General features: G+C 40.7%; 1 protein-coding gene across 1 annotated transcript; it reads left to right on the top strand.

Moving 5' to 3' along the window:
- The first annotated feature begins 11,092 nt into the window (after positions 1–11,092).
- LOC110564891 (cathepsin 7-like) lies at positions 11,093–13,078 on the top strand. Its single transcript, XM_021662438.1, has 5 exons — positions 11,093–11,218; positions 11,499–11,621; positions 11,707–11,853; positions 12,394–12,618; positions 13,028–13,078. Exons 1-5 carry the CDS (start codon positions 11,093–11,095, stop codon positions 13,076–13,078), a joined length of 672 nt encoding a protein of 223 aa, XP_021518113.1.
- The last annotated feature ends 11,861 nt before the right edge of the window (positions 13,079–24,939 follow it).

Raw genomic sequence — 24,939 nt, 5'->3', positions numbered from 1 at the left:
CACACTGAGTCTTCCTGGGTGAGATAGGACAACATGTGAGCTGATCCAAGTCACCATCAGAATTCTCTGGGGACTGAGAGTGGCAAACATTCTATCCTCCTGCACTTTTTCTTGTTGGGCCTCCTCCTTGGAGGAGGCAGCCCACAGTGCCTATGGCTCATAGAGCAGAACTCCCTGTAAGGTGACTGAGACAGCAGAGGTAGGCCTCCTAGTTCCTCACCAGTGGCTGTCAGCTGTACCAGCCTTCTGGGTCTTGGGTCTGCAAGCAGCTGTATGGGCCACGCAGGGACCCCAGCCAGAGACTGCACTGCCCCCCCCCAGTCCCTCAGTGGCAGTCAGCTGGCTATATGGGCCACCCAAGTCCAAGGACCACTGTAGGGCTTCCCAGTAAGCATCTGCACTGGCCTCCCAATTCTGCGGCTGTGACTAGACTCCCCTTGGACCAATATACCAGCCTCCAAGTTCCTTGGCTGCAGCACCACTGAATTGATGGAGCTCTTACACCCGCATTTGCCCCGCAGGCCCAAATCTGAGAGTAGAGAACAGGGGGAACCCCTGTGCTCTCCGATTAGACCTGTAAGAGAGTGAGTGCTCCTTCAAGTGAGTGCCTAAAGAGCCCCAGATCCAGGGTTCCAATATGCTAGCAGCCAAACTTCAGATCCCTCCTACCCACACACCCACTGTGGACAACATAGGGATTCTTGAGACAGCGTTCTGAACACTGACACCCCTGTTCTGCGGGTCTACCAGTGGAGTCCAGGCAAAAAGACTCCTGGAGCCCAGACATCTGAATACCTCAGTGGCCTATAGCCAGGGAATCTGAGTATGTGCATTCCACCCAGGAACACCTCCAGTGTGCACAATCCCTCTTGTGCCTACAATACCCCCTGCCCCACATTCCAGGCATCTACACACTCTAGCATCCAGTCCTTCAAGGCACCCTTCCATGCACATGCACATGCTTGCTCACTCACACTTGTGCATCTACATATGCGCCTGCGGATCTTCCTCCCTTAGGTACAGCTGAAACACCAATTCACGCTCTCAAACAGGTGGACCTTTCTCATCTTCCTGAAGAATACTCCAGACACTAGAGAAAGATCGACCTAATCTGAAGTACAGACTCCAGGAACAAACAGTGAAGGGTACAGATAAGTGGCCAGAGGTCGCTGTAAGAACACATTCAACAGGACTGGCTGCAATGTCCTCCTCTGTAGCCAGGCAAGGCTGCTCCTCCCTCAGGGGGGTGGTCAAAGAGCCAGCCATTGAGGTCATGTCAGAGACAGTCTCCCTGTTCTCCTTACAAGGGAAACCACTTGGATACTGATCTGCCATGGGCTATATCTGAGCAGGGGTTCTAGGTTACTTTCACAAATGGTCCTTGGTTGTCTTAGAAAAGACACCTGTGCCAGATATTTTAGTTCTGTTGCTTTCCTTGTGGAGCTTCTGTCCTCTACATGTCTTACAATCCCCCCCTTCTTTCATGAGATTCCCTGCACTCTGCCTAATACATGGTTATGAGTGTCAGCATCTGCTTTGATATACTGCTGAGTAGAGTCTTTCAGAGGCCCTCTGTGGTAGGCTCCTGTCCTGTTTCCCTTTTTCTCCTTCTTCCAATGTCCATCCTATTGGTCTTTCTAAGTGAGGATTGATCATCTTATCCAGGGTCTTCATTTGCATTTAGCTTCTTTAGGTATACAGATTTTAGTATGCTTGTTCTATCTTATACGTCTAGTATCAACGTATAAGTGAGTACATATTATGTGTGTCCAGTCATCATGAGACCTGATAAGTAGGGTCAGATGGAAGGGGAGGAGGACCTCCACTATCAGTGGAATTAGAGAGGGGCATGGGAGGAGATAAGAGAGGGTGGGTGGGATTGGAAGGGAATGAGGCAGGTGGCTACAGCTGGGACACAGGTGAATAAAATATAATTAATGTAAAAAATAAAAATTTAATTAAAAACAAAAGAAAACAAAACAAAACACATCCAACAAAAATCAGGACATTACGGCTTCACCAGCAACCTCCCAAATCAATGGATTCTCAAATTCATCAGAAACACAGAAAAATGATTTTAAAGCTATGCTTATTCAGTAATAGGAAGCATACACATCTCTCAAAAAATTAGCCACACAAATGGAGTCAATTAAAGAGGAAAAAAAAACCAAACCTCTCAAAGTAATACAGGAAAAACCAGCCAAACAAATAGAGACACAAGTAGAGACATAATTAGTGGCATATAGAGAGGAAACAAAGAAAAAAAATAGATACTATCATAGAAAGACAGGAATCCACATTTAAACAGATGAAGGAAATGGTGCGAGATATGAAAACGGAATTAGAATCAATAAAGAAAACACAAACAGAGAAAACCCTGGAGCTGGAGAACTTAGAGAAAAGATCAGGAACCACAAAGGTAAGCATCACCAATAGCATACAATATATGGAAGAGAGAATCTCAGGTGCTGAAGATACACTCATAGAAATTGATACTTCTCAATTACTGAATCCATTCCTCAACTGAGGGACATTTTGGTTGTTTCCACCTTCCGGTTATTACAAATAAAGCTGCTATAAATATGGCTGAGCAAATGTTCTTGTTGTGTACTTGAGCGTCCTTTGGATATATACCTAGGAGAGGTACAGCTGGATCTTGAGGAAGCACAATCCCTAATTGTCTGAGAAAGCACCAGATTGATTTCCAAAGTGGTTGTACAAGTTTACATTCCTACCAACAGTAGAGTAGGATTCCTCTTTCTCTACATCCTCTCCGGCATGTGTTGTCACTTGAGTTTTTGATCTTAGCCATTCTGATGGGTATGAGGTGTAATCTCAGATTCGTTTTGATTTGCGTTTCCCTGATATCCAAGGATGTTGAGCATTTAAGTGTTTCTCTGCCATTCAGTGTTCCTCTATTGAGAATTCTCTGTTTAGCTCTGTACCCCATTTTTTAATTGACTTACTTGGTTTGTTGCTCTTTAACTTCTTAAGTTCTTTATATATTCTGGATATTAGCCCTCTGTCAGATATAGGGTTGGTGAAGATCCATTCCTACTCTGTTCTGATGACAGTGTCCTTTGTTTTACAGAAGATTTTCAGTTTCATGAGGCCCCATTTATTGATTTTTGATCTTAGAGCCTGTGTTATTGTTGTTCTGTTCAGGAAGTTGTCTCCTGTACCAATGAGTTCAAGACTTTCCCCCACTTTTCCTTCTAACAGGTTTAGTGTGTCTGTTTTTATGTTGAGGTCTTTGATCCACTTGTATTTTAGTTTTGTGAAGGGTGATGAGTATGGATCTATTTTCATTTTTCTGCATGTAGACATCCAGTTAGATCAACACCATTTGTTGAAGATGCTACCTTTTTTTCACTGTATGGTTTTGGCCTCTTTGTCAAAAATCTGGTGTCCATATGTGTCTGGGTTTATTTCTGGGTCTTCTATACGATTCCATTGATATCATTATGTATCTATGCCAACACCATGCAGTTTTTTATTACTGTCGCTCTATAGTAGAGCTTGAGATCAGGGATGGAGATACCTCCAAAAGATCTATTATTGTAGAGGACTGTTTTAGCGATTCTGGGTTTCTTGTTATTCCATATGAAGTTGAGAATTTTTCTTTCAAGTTCTGTAAAGGATTGTGTTGGTAATTTGATGGGAATTGCATTGAATCTGTAGATTGCTTTTGGTAAAATGGCCATTTTTACTATGTTAATCCTGCTAATCCATGAGCATAAGAGATCTTTTCATCTTCTGCTATCTTCTTCTATTTCTTTCTTCAGAGACTGAAAGTTTTCTTCATACAAGTCTTTGACTTGCTTGGTTAGAGTTACACCAAGGTACTTTATGTCCTTTGTGGCTATTGTGAAATGTGTTGTTTCACTGATTTCTTTCTCAGTCTTTTTGTCTTTTATATACAGAAGGGCTACTGATTTTTTTGAGTTGAGGTTTTATCCAGCCACTTTGCTAAAGGTGTTTATCAGTTGTAAGACTTCCGTGGTAGAATTTTTGGGGTCATTCAGGTATACTATCATATCATCTACAAATAATACTTTGATTCTTCCAAACTGAATCCCCTTGATCGCAGTTAATTGTCTTAATGCTCTTGAAAGAACTTCCAGTACTATGTTAAATAGGTATGGAAAGAGTGGGCAGTATTGCCTTGTCCCTGATTTCAGGGATTAATTTAAGTTTCCCTTCATTTAGTTTGATATTGGCTATAGGCTTACTGTATATTGCCTTTACTATGTTTAGATAAGTACCTTGTATCCCTGATCTCTCCAGGACTTAAAACATAAATAAATGTTGGATTTTATCAAATGCTTTTTCAGCATATAAAGAGATTATCATGTGGTCTTTTTCTTTCAGTTTGTTTATATGGTGGATTACATTGATGGATTTCTATATACTGAACCACACCTGCATACCTGGGATAGAACCTACTTGGTCATAGTGGATGATACCTTTGATGTGTTCTTGGATTTGGTTTGAGAGTACTTTATTGAGTATTTTTTCATCAATGTTCATAAGAGGGATTGGCCTGAAATACTCTTTCTTTGTTGGGTCTCTGTGAGGTTTAGGTTGAGACTTGATAGGCTGGAGTCAGATGGTAGGGGAGAAGGGCTTTTCCATTCTATAGTGTAAGAGAGGGTAGGGGTCAGAGAGGGTGGGAGGTTGGGACTGGGAGGAGAAAAAGAGGGTTGCAATTGGGATATAAACTGAATAAAGTATAAAAATATAAAATAATAGGCCTATCTGTAACAGCAGCTATCAGATTCTGCTTCCACTGTCAAGAAAACGCAAACAGGGCAGAGATTTTTGCTACACATGCATATGTTATGCAGTCCCTAAAAATGAAAATTATGAAGACTGTGTCAAAAAAGAAAAAAAAAAAGAAAAGATTCACAAACTTTCTGTACACCAAGGAGAGATCTTTACTGCCCAGCACTCTATTTGAATGAAATCTCCTACATACATTGAATAGAGTGCTGTTGCTGCATATTGGTTCTTACCTCATAGCCTGACTGTCTTCTATTGCTGTGATTAACAGCATGACCAAAATAAACTTGAGGAGGAAAGGGTTTATTCAGTTGTAGGTTATAGATCATCATCAGGAGAAGCCAGAGCTTGAACTTAAGGAAGTAACTTGAAGGCAGGAATTGAAGCAGAGGCCACAGTGGGGCACTCATACCAGTATCCTTTTTATGGCTTTCTTATCATACTTTCTGATACAATAAAGAACCAACACCCCATAATGACACTGTCCACAGTGATCTAGGTCCTCTAATGTGAATCATTAACTAAGAAAATATGTACGGACATGTCTGGAGGAGGTATTTTTCTGAGTTGAGTTACCCTCTTCCCAGATCACCTGAGCTGGTGGCAAGTTGACAAAAAGCTTTCCAAACCAGTCATAAGACAGAGTCAAGATTGCTACAAAAATATCAGCAGATGACCATTCTGTCCTTCATGCAGCCACCATGAATTTTGTATCCTAAGCTCCCTGTCACCCATTTCAACATTTAATGATACCTTTCTATAAAGAACATTGTGTAGAATTATTGTCGAGAAAGACTAGGTGCCAGCATTTATCTTATGGTCTGAGGAAGGCAAAGGCCAGATTATGTGTAATTTTAGACTCAGGCTTTGCTCCCAAGAGTCACTTGGTGAAGCAAAGATGCCTTCCAAACTTTCACTTCAGTGACCATATTTCAGGAGAATTGAAGCACATTTCACAATTTATCACACTTCTTGGAGGATCAAAAGTGCATTCCTACCTGCTCACAGCCTCCATGGAGGGCATGAGCCCTGAACAATAAAGGTAAAATGAAAGAACACTAGCAGAACTAACTGATTATTGTCTCCTCCGTCTCTGAGACACAGGAATCTCTTGGGTCTTAGAGATCTAAAATCAAATAGTAAATGCAAATCAGGCTTGGATAAAGCAATTGTCACACACTGTGCCAGTAAATCCCCTTGGTTGCATAGTCAACACCAAGGATGGGGCTCTTTTACACTGAAGGCATCCTCCAACATAGTCTTGAGGCAAGCATAAAATGGTGGAGGAAGACAGATAAAATGGAAGAAATAAAGAATGGAAGGAAGAAACAAACAAAAGGATAGAGACAGAGTGGAGATAGAGAAAGTTGTTGTCAGACTGGTTCTAAATCTGCAGCTATACTTCTAGAATATAGACACAATAGCAATGGTAGAAACCTATCTGATGTTCACAGAAATATGTCACATGACCTACATTATATATATAAAATATATATATATACATATATCTCCAGAATAAACATTTTTTGTTTATGCAAACAGTGTTTTTGTGTTTTAAGCAAACTGTTTATATTAAAAAAGTACCAGTACTCAGACCAGTTTCCACTGTCCTAAGTTTCTACCTTATTCCAAAAATGCACACCATTTCCAGAGCTCTTTATCAGTACTCTTTCCCTCTGTTTTTCCCATACCTGTTCCCATCCTCACTCCTTCTCCTATTCAGTCCCCTCCCTTTACCTACTCCTGATGTCCAAATATCTTTCCATTGAAAAATAAATTAATAAAATACACTTTAAACCAGTGAAATAATTTAGATATAAAATGAAATATTAAAAACTTTTATGACAAAAATGATCTTAAAAGCATTAATCAAACTAACAAGACAGACTTCAAGTATGCTAAAAATTTATTTATATTATGATCTCGAATTGGACAGAATATTGAGAATGGAAAGGTACAAGGGTGAAGCATGGTTTGTCCTGAACAGTAAAAATATTCTGGGACTAGATAACACTAATGGAAACATAACACTGTTTTTAAAAAAATATATAAATATCCCCATTTCTAGGAGATAGATTCCTGGGAGTTTCCACTGTCCTAAGTTTCTACCTTATTCCAAAAATGCACACCATTTCCAGAGCTCTTTATCAGTACTCTTTCCCTCTGTTTTTCCCATACCTGTTCCCATCCTCACTCCTTCTCCTATTCAGTCCCCTCCCTTTACCTACTCCTGATGTCCAATATATTTCCCTTTCTCAGTGAGTTTCAAATGTTCCCTCTTGTTATTTAGCATTTTGGAGGCTTGTGGATTGTAGCAATGTTATGCTGTATTTTATGACTAATAGCCACTTATAAGTGAGTACATATTTGTTTTTCTGGGTCTGAGTTACCTAACTCCATATGATCTTTTCTAATACCAAACATTTGCCTTCAAATGTCATTGTAACCCATCAGGACTTCCAGTGGAGGGACTGAGACATCAATCCAGCCACAAACCCTTAGATACACAATTTGTTCTGTCTACAGGGTGTGCAGGAGGAAAAGATGGAACGGAAATTGAGGGAATGGCCAACTAATGACTGGCCTAGCTTGAGACTCATGCCATGAGAGGACACTCCTGACACTGTTCATGACATTCTGATAAACTAGCAGACAAGAGCCTAGCATAACTGTCATAAGAGAGGCTTCACTGAGCAAGTGATAGAAACAAATGTAAAGTTCCACAGGAACACTAGGCAGAGCTTGGGGAATCCTGTGGAACAGAGGGAGAAAGGATTGAAGGACCCATGGTGGTCAAGGATACCACAAACAGAAAACAGAATCAACTACCCTGGGCCAAAAGGGGCTCATAAAGACTGAACCACCAACCAGAGAGCATGTGTGGGACTGGCCCTCTGCACACATAACAGTTGTGCAGCTGGGTCTTCATGTGGGAATTCTAACAGCAAAAGTACAGGCTGTCTCGAACTCTGATGCCTGCTTTTGGATCCCTTTCCCCTAACTGTGCTGCCTTGTCTACCCTCAATAGTAGAAGATGCATCTAGTCTTATTGCAACTTGCTATGCCAAGGCTGGTTGATATCCATGGAAGATCTCCTCTTTTTTGAGGAGGAAGGGAGGAGGGGGAAGTGAGATGGGAGGGACTGGGAGGAAAGGAGGAAGGGGAAGCTATGATTAGGATGTAAAGTAATAGGTAAACTAATGAATAATAATATAGTAAAAAATATATGAATGGTGAAATTCATTTTGATAGGAAAATATTGTTTTATGTAAAACTCAGCAACACTCATACATAACCACACACACACACACACACACACACACACACACACACACACGCTATAAATACATACACCCTGGTGTGGTGGTATATGTTTTTAATCAATCACTATGGAGGTAGAGGCAGGCAGATTGCTCTAATTGGAAAATATGTTCTACAAAGCAAATCTAGGTCAGCCCAGTCTACACAGTGAGACATCATTTCTGTAAATGAATGAACAAATAGAGATAAAAACTAACCCAGCTATCTTATGGTGATCAGAGAAAGAGATAGTTAAAATGTTTAAACAGAGAGATCCATGGTTATACACACCTGCCACTGGCTTGTTTCTGGGGGTAGAAATACCTGGCAGTCATGGACTTATGGAGACACAACAATGAGTTATCCCATGGTGCGAGATGTTTACACATTGGTCTCCTACAACTTTTGCAAGCACTATTCCCCGGGTTTCCCAGACTTTAGTGTAGCTAAGTATTAACCTAGAGACTTGAGAGAACTCATGGAGTTCTGGATGCAGTTTCCTACAGTTCTGGTTCAGTGGGTTGTGGGTACATTTAATAATTATTTTTCCTTCTAATGTTTGGGTATGGATCTATGGATCTGCTCCCATCAGCTGCTATAGGAAGCCTTCCTGATGATGATTGCATTAGGCACTAATGTATGAGTGTAACAAAACATCACTAGGAATAATTTCATTGACTTCATTAGAGTTTTTTTTTTTCACTTATGTATTTTATATTGTTTATTTTTATTTTCATTTAGTCCTGTTTTGTTCTACTCTAGATCTCTGAGGCATCCAGCTTCTGGTTCCCGGCCATCCAGGCAGTGTGTGGCATGGGCTCCCTCTTGTGGCTTAGACCTCAAGTTAGACAGTCATTGGTTTGCCATTCTCACATGCTCTGAGCCACTAACTGCCCCAGCACACCTTGAAGGCAGGACAGATATGGGTCAAAGGGTTTGTAGCTTGGTTCAAGCCTTAGTCCCACCACTGCGAGATTTGACTGGTTACAGAAGATTTCTGATTGGGACTCTGTTTTATTTATTTATTTTTTTAAGAAGTTCTCACTAGGGTCACCTTCATAGTTTCCAGTGCACAAATTTTCCACATCACCCATTAAATGTGTCCCCTGTCATCTCTCATTCCAGTCATCACTCTCTATACTCTCTCCCTTCCCCACCTGTTTATTCTTGTCCCCACCTTCTCCTAATCCACTGGCAGAATCTAACCTATTCTCCCTTCCAATGGTGATCCATGCATTTTCCCTTGCACTGTCCTTGTTACTTAGCCTCTCTGTGTCTGTGGACTGTAGCATGATTATCTTTTATTTAACTGCTTATATTCACCTATAAGTGTGTATAAATATCATGTTTGTTTTTCTGGGTCTGGGTTGCCTTGCTCAGAATAATTATTTTCTATTTTCATCCACTTCCATACAAATTTAATGTTTTTCCCTAAGAACTGAGTAAGAATCTATTATGTAGATGTACCATGTTTCCTTTACCCATTCTTCTGTTGAGAAACATGTGCATTGTTTCCAGTTTCTGGTTATTATCACTAAAATTTCTATGAACACAATTGATCATGTGCCCTTGTTGTAGGATATAGCATCTTTTGGGTATATGCCCATGCATTAGGCTGAACTCATTATACCCTAGAAAATAGGGGGAGGGAGGATTGTAGGAGCCAGAGACTTTGAGGACACCAGGAGAACAAGGCCCGCAAAATCAACTCATCAGAACTCATAGGGGCTCACAGAGATTGGATTAGCAATCATGGAGCCTACACAATTCTATGCCAAGACCTCCGGATACATTAAGTGGATGTTCAGCTTAGAGTGGGTGAGATGCCTAACAGTAGGAGTAGGAGTGTCTCTAACTGTTTTTCTACTCCTGGGACCATTTTCATCCTCCCAGTTTGCCTCATCCAGCCTTGATATGAAGGTTTGTGTTCAGTCTTATTGTATCTTGTTCAGTTAATATCTCTGGGAGGCCTGCTCTTTTCTGAAAGGAAACAGAGGAGCAGTGTAACAGGGGAACAATGAGGCCAAGGGATGGTGACAGGGAAGGGTAAAGAGAGGGGGAGTGGAATCAGGATTATTACACGAGTAAAGAACAAAGAACAGAAAAGCTATGTTTTCCTAGCAAGACTTCAGGGACACAATTGCCACCGTTCCTGACCTATATGAAAGAACCCATGCATAGTTGATAAATTACCAAACTTACACATGAAAGTCTTCACTGTAGTGAAGGATGCAGATGAAGGGTGGTCCTAGCTACCATTCTAGTGTGGGCAATAACATCAAGCCAGGTCATGTTAAAGCAGCTTAGAGAGAGTATGTGAGCTTGGATCCTTCAACCTTATTCTTTGACTACACTTGATTAATGAGGCCATCTGGGAAGATCTCTAAGTTTTTACAAGAGCACAGTCATGATTTGACAAAGGTGCCTGTTTACCCGGTGCAATAATGGATAAAGAAAGATGAACTGCTACTGAAAAAGAATTTATCCCATGACAGTCACTAGGTTATAACTAGGAGCACACTATTAAGGACTCTTAGAATGTGTATAAGGATGACACAGTGGAGAAGTTGGTCCACTCAACATATGTCCACATTACAGAGTAACCAAAGAGAAGTGTTGAGGAGCTATTTGGCTGGATATATATCCAGGATCCTTGCTGCAGACAGGCAAGCCTGAGTAGACTTTACCTGGGTCATGGTGGAAGAAGAAATCCCTGGTTAGATCTGAAGTTATGGAGCCTTTGACTTTTTATTTCCATTGAACTCTTCCTGATCACATTATTCTGTAGTTCATGGCAGTTTTAGTCCACATGCTGTGTAATTTTATGTAAAAACTAAATGTCATCCATAGCAACTCTAGTCCAAACTAATATTTTTCCATTTCTAAAATCTTTGAGTAAATATTTAAGGGTGTTATTAGAAAATATTTATTCATCATGGGTGGCTTAACTTCTCAAGCTTGTTGATGTAGTTTAAAATTCATTTTTCTTCACTCTCTAAGTGCTTGAGATATGGCTTCTGCTGTCTTCATTGCCATCCTGTGCTTGGGAGGGGCCTCTGCTGCTCCATCACATGATTACACTTTAGATGCTGAGTGGGAGCAGTGGAAGAGGAGCTATGAGAAAATCTATAGCCCAGTAGGTCACATAGTCACACAAAGAGGGTCCTTGCAGAGCATGCTCATTACTGTTGGGGGTTCACAGATACAATAGAGTCCATAGGGGCCACCCCTATCTGATTAATTATTAATGTAACAAAAAATAAGCACAAGCTGGACACTGTCTCTGTTCTTTAGGATATTGAAAGTGGTGTACTTTGCTGTCTTGATTTCTATACATCTGTAGCAGTGAGTCCACTTGGTCAGCTAGGGCAGAGGTATAATGGGAAGTAAATGCCATCTATCGTGTTTATTTTCAGGAGGAAGAAAAACAGAGGAGAGCAGTATGGGAAGAAAATGTGAAAATGGTCAAACTGCACAGTGGGGTGAACGGTCTGTGGATGAACAACGTCACTGTAGAGATGAATGGATTTGGGGACAGGGTGAGTGTGACTCAAATTGTTTTACATGCTTCTGCCTTTTCTCTTTGGTTGTTTCAATGGAGTCTTAATGTGCTTTTCTTTAAAGACTGGTGAAGAAATGAGGACAATGATGAATAACAGTTCAGTTCTGACTCTAAGAAATGGGAAACACATCCAGAAATGTGGGGATGTTACAATCCCCAAAATGTTGGATTGGAGAAAGGAAAGCTATGTGATGCCTGCGAGAAGTCAGGTAAGGCAACATCACATGGCTGTATTCCTCAACTACTGAGGATACAAGTTATTGTCATGTCTGTGTTATTTGACTATGGTGTGATACGCTATTCACTAAACACATTTCTATAACTTGAATGCCACAGGTCTGTTTTTAGCATTCTGTTGGTAGTAACAAATGATTCTTGGTTGTCCTGAGGAATGAGGAAATCCTAATGAATGACTTAGCAAGAATAGGGCAATACATTTACTGTGTCATTTCCATGCATTATTTACTCTTAAACTTCTACTGAATGGGTCCAAATATCTCTCCAGACTTAATTTTTTCCATTAACGACATTTATCACACTGGTGTCCAGTAGATCATGGCTTTATGTGGACATGTGTGTATTTGTGTAGCATCCACTGGTTCATGAAACATCTCTCTATGGAGACTGATCCTTATTACCTAGGTATTTATCAGATGCAAATGGTTCATTTTTTTAAATAAAGTATTCAACTGCTTGAGTTGTTGCACTTAGTATTTCCTGTAGATGACAATACTTTTTTCTCTTCTCAGGGAGCATGTTGTGCATGTTGGGCTTTTGTTGTGGCTGGTTCTTTAGAAGGACAGCTGTTCAGGAAAACAGGCAAACTGATTCCACTGAGTGTACAGAACCTACTGGACTGCTCTCAATCTTTTGGCAGTAAGGGTTATAAAGACAACAACATTTCTGGTGCCTTCCGATATGTAAAGAACAACAGAGATCTGGAAGTGGAGGCCACTTATCCATATGAAGCCAAGGTAAGTGGACTTCCTATGTTGTCATTTTAGCTCACCTGGGTAAAGAAAAATGAGAGAAATAATGCATGGTCTTCATAGCTCACCATTACAGTACATACCACTGCAGAATTGTGTGATTTTATGGTTCCTGCTTCCATGCACACTCAGAGTGTGCAAATCATTCCACATTTATTATCTTTCTGTACCATGAAAAATTTCTTATGGATAGGAAGACCAATGAGATGTCATTGAAGACATTAGAATTGATTTTCATTTCTATATCTCCCAGTATCATTTCATTTCCAGGGACAATTTACAATGGCTCAGATGTGGGGTTTTCCATTGAGAAGTGCGCAATGTTGTGGTTTTGACTCATTATTCAGAGGATAGATTAGAGTAACCAAGTCTCTTGCCTTTTTACCTTGTAAAGGAAGGAGCCTGCAGATACCATCCTGAATGTTTTGGGTGTCCCAAGGAATGAAGAAGCCTTAATGAATACTCTAGTAACTTATGGTCCCATCATTATTTCAATAGATGCTGCACATGAATCTTTTGATAAATATACAGGAGGTAAGCGAATGCTCTTCTAAGTGTTAATTAAGAATGGTTATGACACTTTTTAATTTTTATTAATTACACGTTATTTGCTTTGTATCCCAGCTGTAGCCACTCCCACATCTTCTCCCAACCCCGCCTTCCCTCCCTCTTTTTCTGCTATACTTCTCCCCAAGTCCAATGATAGGGGAGGTCTTTCTCCTCTTCCATCTGATCCTAGTCTATCATATTTCATCAGGATTGGCTTCATTGTCTTCCTCTGTGGAACAGGACAGGAGTCTCCCACAGAGGGCCTCTGAAAGACTCTACCAGGCAGGGTATGAAAACTTTTTTTTTTTTTTATTCTTTTTTTTTTTTTTTTTAATGCAGTTTATTCAGGAACATTGAACAATCCTCGGACCCCGGGGAAAGCCAGCCCACAGCTTAAATAGCCTCTGGGTAGCCAACCCAGGCGTGCCACGGGGACAATGCAGATAGGTCCACATACATGGAAGCAAGCCAGATCCTCGGCCTTAGCCAAATGTGGAGTTGTTCGTGACAGAGAGCACTCACCATTGGGAAGGTGGAAGGCGGAAACCAGCTCCATCTTTAAGGCATAGCATTCCGCAGCTCTCTACAGTTCCCCCTTTTTGTTTTAGACGCATCAGGCAAGAGTAGAGGTCTGATCTCTGATATTAGAAATAAATTGGGACTTTGTACAGATGTTCATTTAGGTGTCATCCACCCAAAGAGCATCAGACCCGTCCGATACCTTTTTCTCAGAGGCGGGACCTGGGGCATCAACCCGCATGCAATCAGACATGCTCTTCTCTGGGTCCAAAGCGGCTGACCCTGAGTGCAGTGCTTAGCCTCGCATCCTGAGCGTATCATTTTAGCTTTTTATGGTATCCAACCATGCTTGGGGAGAATGTCCTGCTTCAATGGCTGTAAAGGCCTGAATGATCATGGCTGCATCACACTGTTGTGAGACTCTAATCTTGCATATATACCACAGGCAAACCAAGGAGACCAACACCAGAAGGCCTGCTAACACTCCCATGCCCACCCATTCCTTCAGATGATTCATGGCTGCAGCAATCCATGTTGATAATCCTGTGGCTAGTCCTGCGTCCACTCCGGTAGAATTTACTGTGACATTGGCCACTCTCAGCTGCTCCATCGTAGTATCGAATTCTCCAGTCCAATTACCTAAAATATAGCTCGACAATTGTTTAGACAGATTTGCAGCGCAGGAAAAATTCTCATGTTGTATGCTAGTGACACAAAGTCCAGCATACTTTCATTGACAGCCAGGTTGAGCGATTTGCCATAGGGTATCAATTTGCTCCTGCAAGAGGTCAATCCTCTGATTGAACATCATCAAGCTTCCTTTTAGTTGAGCATTAATTCCTTTATGTACAACTAAGGCATGAGCTACATTGGCTAAATGATTATTCAGGGTCTGAGCAGTCTGCCCAGTATGACTCATGGCTAATGCCCTGGTGGTAGCTCCAACAGCCGTCAATGAGATGGTAGTAACAATGGTGGCTGTAGTTCCAAGATCCCTTTTCTGTCTGAAGAGAGTCATAGCGTGAGGGGCATCAATGGGCACAGGCACCCAGTGAGGCATGCGAGTAACCAGGGCATACCTAACTTTACTAGCATTCCAGCATTGGGCAAAAAAGCAAGTATTACCACAATTACTTGGCTCTATCTGACTAATAATGAATAAAAATGGGGGATATAGACAAACAGGTGTGGGCTTATAGGAAATATTATGAGAAGCCTTAACCCCTCGTTGGAACATCCTGCGTCAGTTCTAGAACTAGCAGTGGTGGTGTCTGAGGTCTGAGTAGGTTCAGGAGACCATTGCCCCCAGGGGCGAGACGTGCTCCATGCCAATTGACTAACTCCATGTTTTCCTCCAATTTTGAAAGTCATTTAAGGTTCTTAAATTATTTTTTCCCTTTTTTTTCTTAAATTTTTCATCAATTACACTTTATTCATTCTGCATCCCCCCATAAGCCCCTCCCTCCTCCCCTCCCAATCCCACCCTCCCAGGGTATGAAAACTTATGCTGAGATTCATAGCCAAACACTGGGCAGAGTGCAGAGAATTTGTTGTTGTTGTTGTTAGTATTTTTTAATTAAATTTTTATTTTTTTTTAAAATTAGTTACAGTTTATTAACTTTGTATTCCCCTCTCTCATTCCCTCCCAATCCCACCCTCCCTCTCTCATCTCCTACCTGCCCCTTTCCAAGTCCACTGATAGGGGAGGTCCTCCTCCTCTTTCATCTGACCCTAGCTTATCAGGTATCTTCAGGACTGGCTGCAGTGTCCTCCACTGTGTCTTAGCAGGGCTGCTCCTTCTTTGGGGGGTCAGGGGAGAGGTCAAAGAGCCAGCCATTGAGTTCATGTCAGGAATAGTCCCTGTTCCCCTTAGTAGGGCACTCACTTGGATACTGAAGTACCATGGGCTACATCTGAGCAGGGGTTCTAGGTTATATCCATACATAGTCCTTGGTTGGAGACACAGTTTCATAAAACACCCCTGTGCCCAGATATATTTGGTCTTTGTGGAGCTCCTGTCCTCTCCAGGTCATACCAACTTCCCCATCTTTCCCTGCATTCTGCTGAAGGTTTGCTTACGAATCTGAGTATCTGCTTTGATACACTGCTAAGTAGAGTCTTCAGAAGCCCTTTATAGTAATCTCCTGTCCTGTAACTTGTTTTCTCCTACTTCCAATGTACATCCCATTTGTTTCTAAGTAAGGATTGATCATCTTACCCCGGGTCCTCTTTCTTGTTTATTTTCTTTAGGTGTACAGATTTCAGTATGTTTATCCTATCTTATAGGTCTAGTACCCACTTATAAGTGAGTATATACCGTGTATGTCTTTCTGCTTCTGGGATACCTCACTCAGGATGATCTTTTCTAGATCTCACCATTTGCCTGCAAATTTCATGATTTCCTTTTTTTTAATTGCTGAGTAGTATTCCATTGTGTAAAAGTACCAAAATTTCTGTATCCATTCCTTCGTTGATGGATATCTGGGTTGTTTCCAGGTTCTGGCTATTACAAATAAAGTTGCTACAAACATGGTTGAACAAATGCCCTTGTGTACTTTAACATCTTTTGGATATATGCCTAGGAGTGTCATAGCTTGATCTAGAGGAAGCCCTATGCTTAATTGTCTGAGAAAGTGCCAGATTGATTTCCAAAGTTGTTTTACAAATTTACATTCCCACCAGCAATGGAAGAAATGGAACACCCTGTTCTATCATTCCAAATAATTTTGGAAACACTGAGCCAATATACAACTGATTTTGTATATACAACTCATATAAAGAACCCATGTAGATGTATCCTACTCAGTCTTCCAAGCAGAGTTTAAATAAAGATCACAGCACAGTTTCTCATAAATAGTATTTTCCTGCCTTTTCCTTATTTCTGTGATGCATATGAAGCACACACTCTAATCAGATAAAGACCATTTTTTGCGTAGTCGTAATTCTCAATTCCTACAACTGCAGGAGCTATAGCATATTTCTTTTGGTAGTGCACGATCTCAGAATTGAATTAGAAAAGCAAATGATGAATGATAGATAATAATGGTGGGTAGTAAAATACAGATTCTGTTTCTCAGGCCAGATAGCCTAATGTGGTGTGCTTTTCCCACGGTAAGAGAATTAAGGTCTATGCTACAAGATGTGACATGAATGGCATGTGCTTTCCATTCAGTTTGTTCATTGACCACAGACTCAGGTCCTATTCCTCTGAGGACTTGCCTGTGTTGCATGCTAGAAATATTAAATGCATATGGATGTAGCCAAGAAGCAACTGGATGATTTGGATATTGACTCCTTAATTATTAATCCCAGATATTTCTTCAGGTACTTTCATGTCCAAGAAAGTGAATATATTGTTCTCAGTATAATTGTGTTGTTCATGGAAATCCATTAGGAAATTTGCTCTTTTCAGAGTGTCATGGCCTGTGTTCAGTTAGGAAAGGAGTAACAAATTCAGAGCCTTGAGACATCCCACAAAGACTTACAGTGGGATGTGCACTTGTGAATATACCTTCTCCAGTAGCTCTCATATGTGGGAGGTTATAGGGTGAAGCTTATCTGATCAGGATGGTAGCCATCAAGCTAAACAAAGTAGATGGTATCTTCTGCTTTGGATTTCCTTAATCAATCTATGAGTTCAGGGAAAATAATTTTGGAAACACTGAGCCAATATACAACTGATTTTGGATGTACACAGCCAATTTTGTATTAGAACTTTTGTCATAGTTCTATGATACTGAGAGGGGTCGAATAGAGTGACCTCAAGATGGTATTTGGTAGTATAGTTTTCTTTCATTCTGTGAAGGTCCAGGATACTCTTCTTTCCTGGCATTGTCATATATATAATATCCTAATATTGAAAGCGTGCATGTATGCTTCTTTCACATTATTGGGAATAAAATATAAATTTGATATTTCCCTTTATTGGATAGGGTTTGGGGTCCACTGAATCCAGCTTAAAGAATGGATCATATGTGGGTTAACTGCTAACACACTGTGATGATGGCACCAGAGCTCATTTCTGAGTCCCTGACAACCTGACACACAGTCTCAGTTACTGCTGCAGAACCAGAGATTCAGAACTGTGAGGAGTTCTAACCCTCTGGAATTCTCTACTGTCTTAAGTGTTTTTTTGTGTGTGATTTGGGAAGACCAATGTAGATATGACCTGCTCTTGTCCTTAAGGCTCTGGTTCTTTGGCAAGATAAAGGGCAAAGGTGACTTTGGTTTTCATAGGTGGCCTTTATGTAGAAAGAATTTAAAAAATACAACTTTTTATTAATTCTTTCCAAGTTTCACATCATGCACTCCAATCTCACTCATCGTCCCAACTCCTTTTATATGCCCTCTGCCCTTGCAAACTCCTTCCCCCTCCCACCTTGAGGCATAAAATAAAAAAAAAAAATGAAGAATTAACAAAGCCAAACAAAGCATAAAACACCTCATCCTGAAAGCTGTAGTTTGTCTTAGTGTGTCTACAGTATACCCCTTTTTCCTCATAAATTTATTTGCTTCACTGCTATGTCTTATTTATCTGTTTTGAGGCCTCTGGCTTCTGCTGCACCATCAACACTGGATGCTCACTGGGACTCCTCTCAGGTACCCTGTTGTTGCCCAGTGTTGAAGATCCAGCAGTGTTGCAGGACCAGTCTTTTCACATGCTCCAGCAGTTCATAAATATGTTACATGTTGGGGTGGGCCAACTCAAAACCTGGATCTGGGCCTTGGTGGTAGATCACTTGGTTGGCCCTCCAGCTCTCTAGCTACCACATTATCAGGAAAAACTGTTCAGCACTGTCCCAGGTACCTTACCAGGTGGCATACCCAGGTGAAGTGTTGGGCCAGCTCTCCCACTCTCACATCCTTATTGAGCTGACTCCCACCCCTACTGTGTTGCCTGCGTGAGGTACAGAGTTCATTTTTTCGAGTGCTGCAGAAAGTGAGGGGGTGGGACATTTCTTCTACTCTCATGGCCCCAGAGCCAGCTCTCCTTACTGATGCATGTACTGAGGGGCATGTGGCGAGGAAGAAATGAAACTTTTCCTCAGTAAATATCCTCTTCAATAGTCCACATGAGAAGTTGATCTATTTGATGGATCAGGGTAGTCCACACCTTCAAGTCATTGGAGTGAGCAAAGCCCAGTTATGGGGAAGGGATCCTAAAAGCTTTGCAGAAGTATAGATTAGGTGACATATGCAGCTGTGGACTGGTTGCAGAAGAAGTGATCAAAATCTAAACCTGAGCAATGTAATCTAACTCTAAATGAGAGTCGTGAAGTATAATAATTAGGAAGTACTACATAGAGATGGACCACTGCAGCTATAACTAAAGAATTATGAAGTGTTTTTTTTTTTTTTTTTCAATGCAGTTTATTCAGGAACCTTGAACAATCCTTGGACCCTGGGGAAAGCCAGCCCACAGCTTAAATAGCCTCTGGGTAGCCAACCCAGGCGTGCCACGTGGGCAATGCAGATAGGTCCACATACATGGAAGCAAGCCAGATCCTCGGCCTTAGCCAAATGTGGAGTTGTTCGTGACAGAGAGCACTCACCATCGGGAAGGTGGAAGGCGGAAACCAGCTCCATCTTTAAGGCATAGCATTCCGCAGCTCTCTACAGTTCCCCCTTTTTGTTTTAGACGCATCAGGCAAGAGTAGAGGTCTGATCTCTGATATTAGAAATAAATTGGGACTTTATACCGATGTTCATTTAGGTGTCATCCACCCAAAGAGCATCAGACCCGTCCGATACCTTTTTCTCAGAGGCGGGACCTGGGGCATCAACCTGCATGCAATCAGACATGCTCTTCTCTGGGTCCAAAGCGGCTGACCCTGAGTGTAGTGCTTAGCCTCGCATCCTGAGTGTATCATTTTAGCTTTTTATGGTATCCAACCATGCTTGGGGAGAATGTCCTGCTTCAATGGCTGTAAAGGCCTGAATGATCATGGCTGCATCACACTGTTGTGAGACTCTAATCTTGCATATATACCACAGGCAAACCAAGGAGACCAACACCAGAAAGCCTGCTAACGCTCCCATGCCCGCCCATTCCTTCAGATGATTCATGGCTGCAGCAATCCATGGTGATAATCCTGTGGCTAGTCCTGCGTCCACTCTGGTAGAATTTACTGTGACAATGGCCACTCTCAGCTGCTCCATCATAGTTTCGAATTCTTCAGTCCAATTACCTAAAATATAGCTAGACAATTGTTTAGACAGATTTGCAGCACAGGAAAAATTCTCATGTTGTATGCTAGTGACACAAAGTCCAGCATACTTTCATTGACAGCCAGGTTGAGCGATTTGCCAGAGGGTATCAATTTGCTCCTGCAAGAGGTCAATCCTCTGATTGAACACCATCAAGCTTCCTTTTAGTTGAGCATTAATTCCTTTATGTACAACTAAGGCATGAGCTACATTGGCTAAATGATTATTCAGGGTCTGAGCAGTCTGCCCAGTATAACTCATGGCTAATGCCCTGGTGGTAGCTCCAACAGCTGCCAATGAGATGGTAGTAACAATGGTGGCTGTAGTTCCAAGATCCCTTTTCTGTCTGAAGAGAGTCATAGCATGAGGGGCATCAATGGGCACAGGCACCCAGTGAGGCATGCGAGTAACCAGGGCATACCTAACTTTACTAGCATTCCAGCATTGGGCAAAAAAGCAAGTATCATTACCACAATTACTTGGCTCTATCTGGCTAATAATGAATAAAAATGGGGGATATAGACAAACAGGTGTGGGCTTATAGGAAATATTATGAGAAGCCTTAACCCCTCGTTGGAACATCCTGCGTCAGTTCTAGAACTAGCAGTGGTGGTGTCCGAGGTCTGAGTAGGTTCAGGAGACCATTGCCCCCAGGGGCGAGACATGCTCCATGCCAATTGACTAACTCCATGTTTTCCTCCAATTTTGAAAGTCATTTAAGGTTCTTAAATTATTTTGTCCCTTTTTTTAAAATTTTTCATCAATTACACTTTATTCATTCTGCATCCCCCCATAAGCCCCTCCCTTCTCCCCTCCCAATCCCACCCTCACTCCTCCCTCTGCTTGCATGCCACTCCCCAAGTCCACTAACAGGGGAGGTTCTCCTCTCCTTTCTGATTTTAGTCTGTCAGTTCACATCAAAAGTGGCTGCATTGTCCTCTACTATGGCCTGATAAGGCTGCTCCCCCCCAGAGGGAGGTGATCAAAGAGCAGGCCAATCAGATTATGTCAGAGGCAGTCCCTCTTCACATTACTATGTAACCCAATTGGACTCTGCGACCACCTACAGATTGGGAAAGAATCTTCACCAACCCTTTATCTGACAGAGGACTCATATCCAGTATATATAAAGAACTAAAGAAGCTGAAAAGCAGCAAACCAAGTAATCCACTTAAAAAATGGGGAACAGAGCTAAACAGAGAATTCTCTGTAGAGGAATACTGAATGGCAGAGAAGCACTTAAAGAAATGCTCAACCTCACTAGCCATTAGGGAAATGCAAATCAAAACAACCCTGAGATTTCACCTTACATCCATGAGAATGGCCAAGATCAAAAACTCAAGTGACAACACATGCTGGAGAGGTTGTGGAGAAAGGGGAACCCTTCTCCACTGCTGGTGGGAATGAAGTGTCTAACAGTAATAAGAAATCAGGAAGAGTTAATTTGATGTGGGATGGGGGATTAAGATAGAGACAGGATTGATAAAAGATATAAACACACACACACACATATATATATATACTTGTCATCATTTATATATATATTACTTTAATATATATCTATCTATATATATATCACACATATCCTGACACACATATACATATATGCACACACACACAATACACTTATTCACATGCAAACATATATACCCATATACACACAGACATTATGCACATACATGCACTAATACATATATACAGAAACACACTGTAACACACACAGAGACACATGCTCACGCACATATACACATACACACATCATTACACACATACACACACACATATATATACACTTATGTACATACATATACACTCACACACATAGACACATATTCACAAACACATACATACAAACACAGACACATATACACAAACACTCAAACACATATTCATACACATATACACACATATACACAGACACAAATACACACACACACATTCACACAGACACACATACACACACACATTTTGCTGGATAGTTTTATGTCCACTTGACACAAGCTAAACTCACTGGAGTGAATGGAATCACAGCTGACAGAATGTCTGCATGTGATCTGGCTGTAGGAAATTTTCTTTATTAGTGATTGATAAAGGGATGGTCCATCCCATTGTGAATTATGGCATACCTGAACTGATAGACCTGGATCTTGTAAGAATCCACTCAGTAAACCAAAAGGAGAAAGCCAGTAAACACTACACTATCCTAGGCTCTGCATTGGCTCTTACCTCCCGGTCCTGCCATGTTTAGGTTTTTGTCCTGACTTCAGTTTATGATGAAAAGCAATATGGAAGTGTAAGACAAATATACCCTTTGTTCTTCAACTTGCTCTTTGGTCACACTGTTGTGTTTTTGTCTCAGTGATAGAAACCATAACTAAAGCTATATACAATTGTGTATATATAATATATATAATTCTCTCTATATGTATATACATATATAAATATAATAGTCTCTCAATAATGAGTCAATAATATACCTGCTAGACATATAAGGATCACTAATAAGAAGCTAAATGGAATGAATGGGAAAGGTCTTTGATAGTTGTTGGCCAATGAGTTCTGATAGAACCATAAATTTTACAAGTTATAGCCAGTTCAATTGGTTATTCTGAAGAACTATAAATTAAGATCCTATTTCTGAAGACACCCGGGGTACCAGAAGAATGAGATATCAACCAAATACTAGCTTGAGACCTTCATCCCTCTGGCTTGCTTTCACACGGCTGGAATGTGTTATGCACACAGCTGAAGATGAAAAGTAGTCACCACCTTTCCAGAATCCTATGGCTTCCAGTAAAGCTTATGCTGAGAAGACAACCCACTTATGCAATAGTAACAAAAGTGACATTTTAGTTATCAACCATCTTTTATTTTTTTATTTTTTTATTTTTATTATTAGTTACATTTTATTAACTCTGTATCCCAGCTGTATCCTGCTCCCTCATTCCCTTCCAATCCCACCCTCCCTCCTTTGTCTCCTCTACCCCTTTCCAAGTCTATTGATAGGGGAGGACCTCCTCCCCTTTCATCTGACCCTGTTTTATCAGCTATCTTCAAGACTTGCTGCAAAGTCCTCCTCTGTGGCCTAGCAGGGCTGCTCCTCCCTTGGGCAGTGGAAAGTTCAAAGAGCCCACCATAGAGTTCAAGTCTTTCCTAACAGGATGAAACCCACACATGACTCCACTGTTTGGTCAGAACTCATATATTCATGCTTTTGTCTTTGATTTTGTTCAATTGGTTGACATGTGTGCTTTTGTACCATTGCCGTGTTGTTTTTTCTTACTGTGGCTGTAATATTTCTTGAGATTTGAAATGGTAATTCTTCCTGCATTGTTCTTTTTAATCAAGATTGCTCTGGCTATCCAAGGTCTTTTTCTATTCCTTATAAAGTCTAGGATAGTTTTTTGTTTGTTTGTTTCTATGAAGAATCATATTGGGATTTTAATTGTAATGAATTGAATCTGTAAATAAGTTTGTTAAAAAGTATTGTCATTCTATTCTATTCTATTCTATTCTATTCTATTCTATTCTATTCTATTCTATTCTATTCTATTCTATTCTGTTCTTTTCTGTTCTACTCTACTCTACTCTACTCTACTGTATTCTAGTTACAAATCTAATTCTGACAAAAGACCATAGGGTGTCTTTCCATTTCCTAGTGTTTTTGTCTGTCTATCTCTTCAGAAATTTAGTTTTATTGTAGAAACCCTTCAACTTCCTGATTATGCTTATTCCTAGGCATTTTGATTTCTTTGCAGGTATTGAGAATGGGAATGTGCCCATGAGCCCTGTATCTGTATGTTTGTTGGTGTTAAGGAAAGCTATTCATTTATGAAAATTGATTGTATTTTATCACATTGGTGAATTTAATTATCATTTCTTGAAGTGTTCTTGTAGACTTTTTGGGATCACTCATGTATGATATAATATCATTTGCAACTAGAGAGAGTTTGACCTCTTTTACAATTTATACCTTAAATTTACATCTCTTATAACTCCATCTTAAGCATATAATAGCTAGAGGTTTTGTTGTTGTGATGAAACACCATTGCCAACTGCAACTTGGGAAGGAAAGGATTTATTTTTAGTATAATTCTTCATCACTGTTCATCATAAAAGAAGTCAGGATAGAAACTCAAATATGAGAGAAACTTGGAGACAGGTGTCCTTGTGGTGGTGGATTTTCTTTAGATGAGTATGGAGTGCTCTTCCCTATCTGTTCTGATTAATTTCAGTTTGAAGTCTATTCTGTCAGATGTTAAAATGGTTACACCAACTTTTCCCTTTAGTCTGTTTGCTTGGAATATCTTTTCCAACACTACTCTAATCTGATGTATATTTGTGATGTTAAGGCATGTTTCTTGCATGTATCAGAGGGATGGATCCTTTTTTCATATGCATTCTGTTAGCTTGTGTCTTTTTAGCGAAAATGAGTACACTGAGGTTGAGAGACATCAATGAATGGCAATGGAAGGATCCAGTAAGGGAAGCCCTGAATCCAGTCTTTGTGAGGAAGACAGTCATGAGGAAAGACCTGGTTGTAGGAGCATCAATTCTTCCAACTGTGTCCTTGCAGTTTGGGCAGGATCTAAGGGAATGGCCTCTCCTTCTCTGCACACTGCTTTTGAAAGTGTCCTTCCACCCCAGACATGAATCATATCTTTGTCTTACATTGTGTTCTCAGGGGGACAACCTTTGTTAAGCTGTCTCTCATTAATACCCATCAATTTCCTTGACATTTAATTTTTCCTGCTCTAGATTATAAATGATGAAGAATATGTAGCCTGAACTTAAGCATGCAGAGTTTTGCCTCATTCAATCATCAGATTTTCATATTTCCTATGAATGTCTGGGTTAAACTGTATTAAAATTTGCTTTTTAGGAAATCATCTTCTTCCTTTATCATGTCTCTATGTTGGTGCATAATCTCATAGCCTCCCATAATCTAATGTAGAACATCTGAGAATAGTAGAAGGGTTTCATTATTCGATACTACGATGGAGCAGCTGAGAGTGGCCATTGTCACAGTAA

Source organism: Meriones unguiculatus, chromosome 3, assembly GCF_030254825.1.
Source record: "Meriones unguiculatus strain TT.TT164.6M chromosome 3, Bangor_MerUng_6.1, whole genome shotgun sequence".
NCBI lineage: Eukaryota > Metazoa > Chordata > Mammalia > Rodentia > Muridae > Meriones > Meriones unguiculatus.
This window is presented reverse-complemented; position numbering and strand designations above follow the sequence as displayed.

Excerpts from the sequence above, each read along its gene's own strand:
- LOC110564891 (XM_021662438.1), top strand. The coding sequence starts at position 11,093 with ATGGCTTCTGCTGTCTTCATTGCCATCCTGTGCTTGGGAGGGGCCTCT. Across the intron at positions 11,622-11,706 it reads TGAATGGATTTGGGGACAGG|ACTGGTGAAGAAATGAGGAC; the intron begins GTGAGTGTGACT and ends TTTTCTTTAAAG. Across the intron at positions 12,619-13,027 it reads CTTATCCATATGAAGCCAAG|GAAGGAGCCTGCAGATACCA; the intron begins GTAAGTGGACTT and ends TACCTTGTAAAG.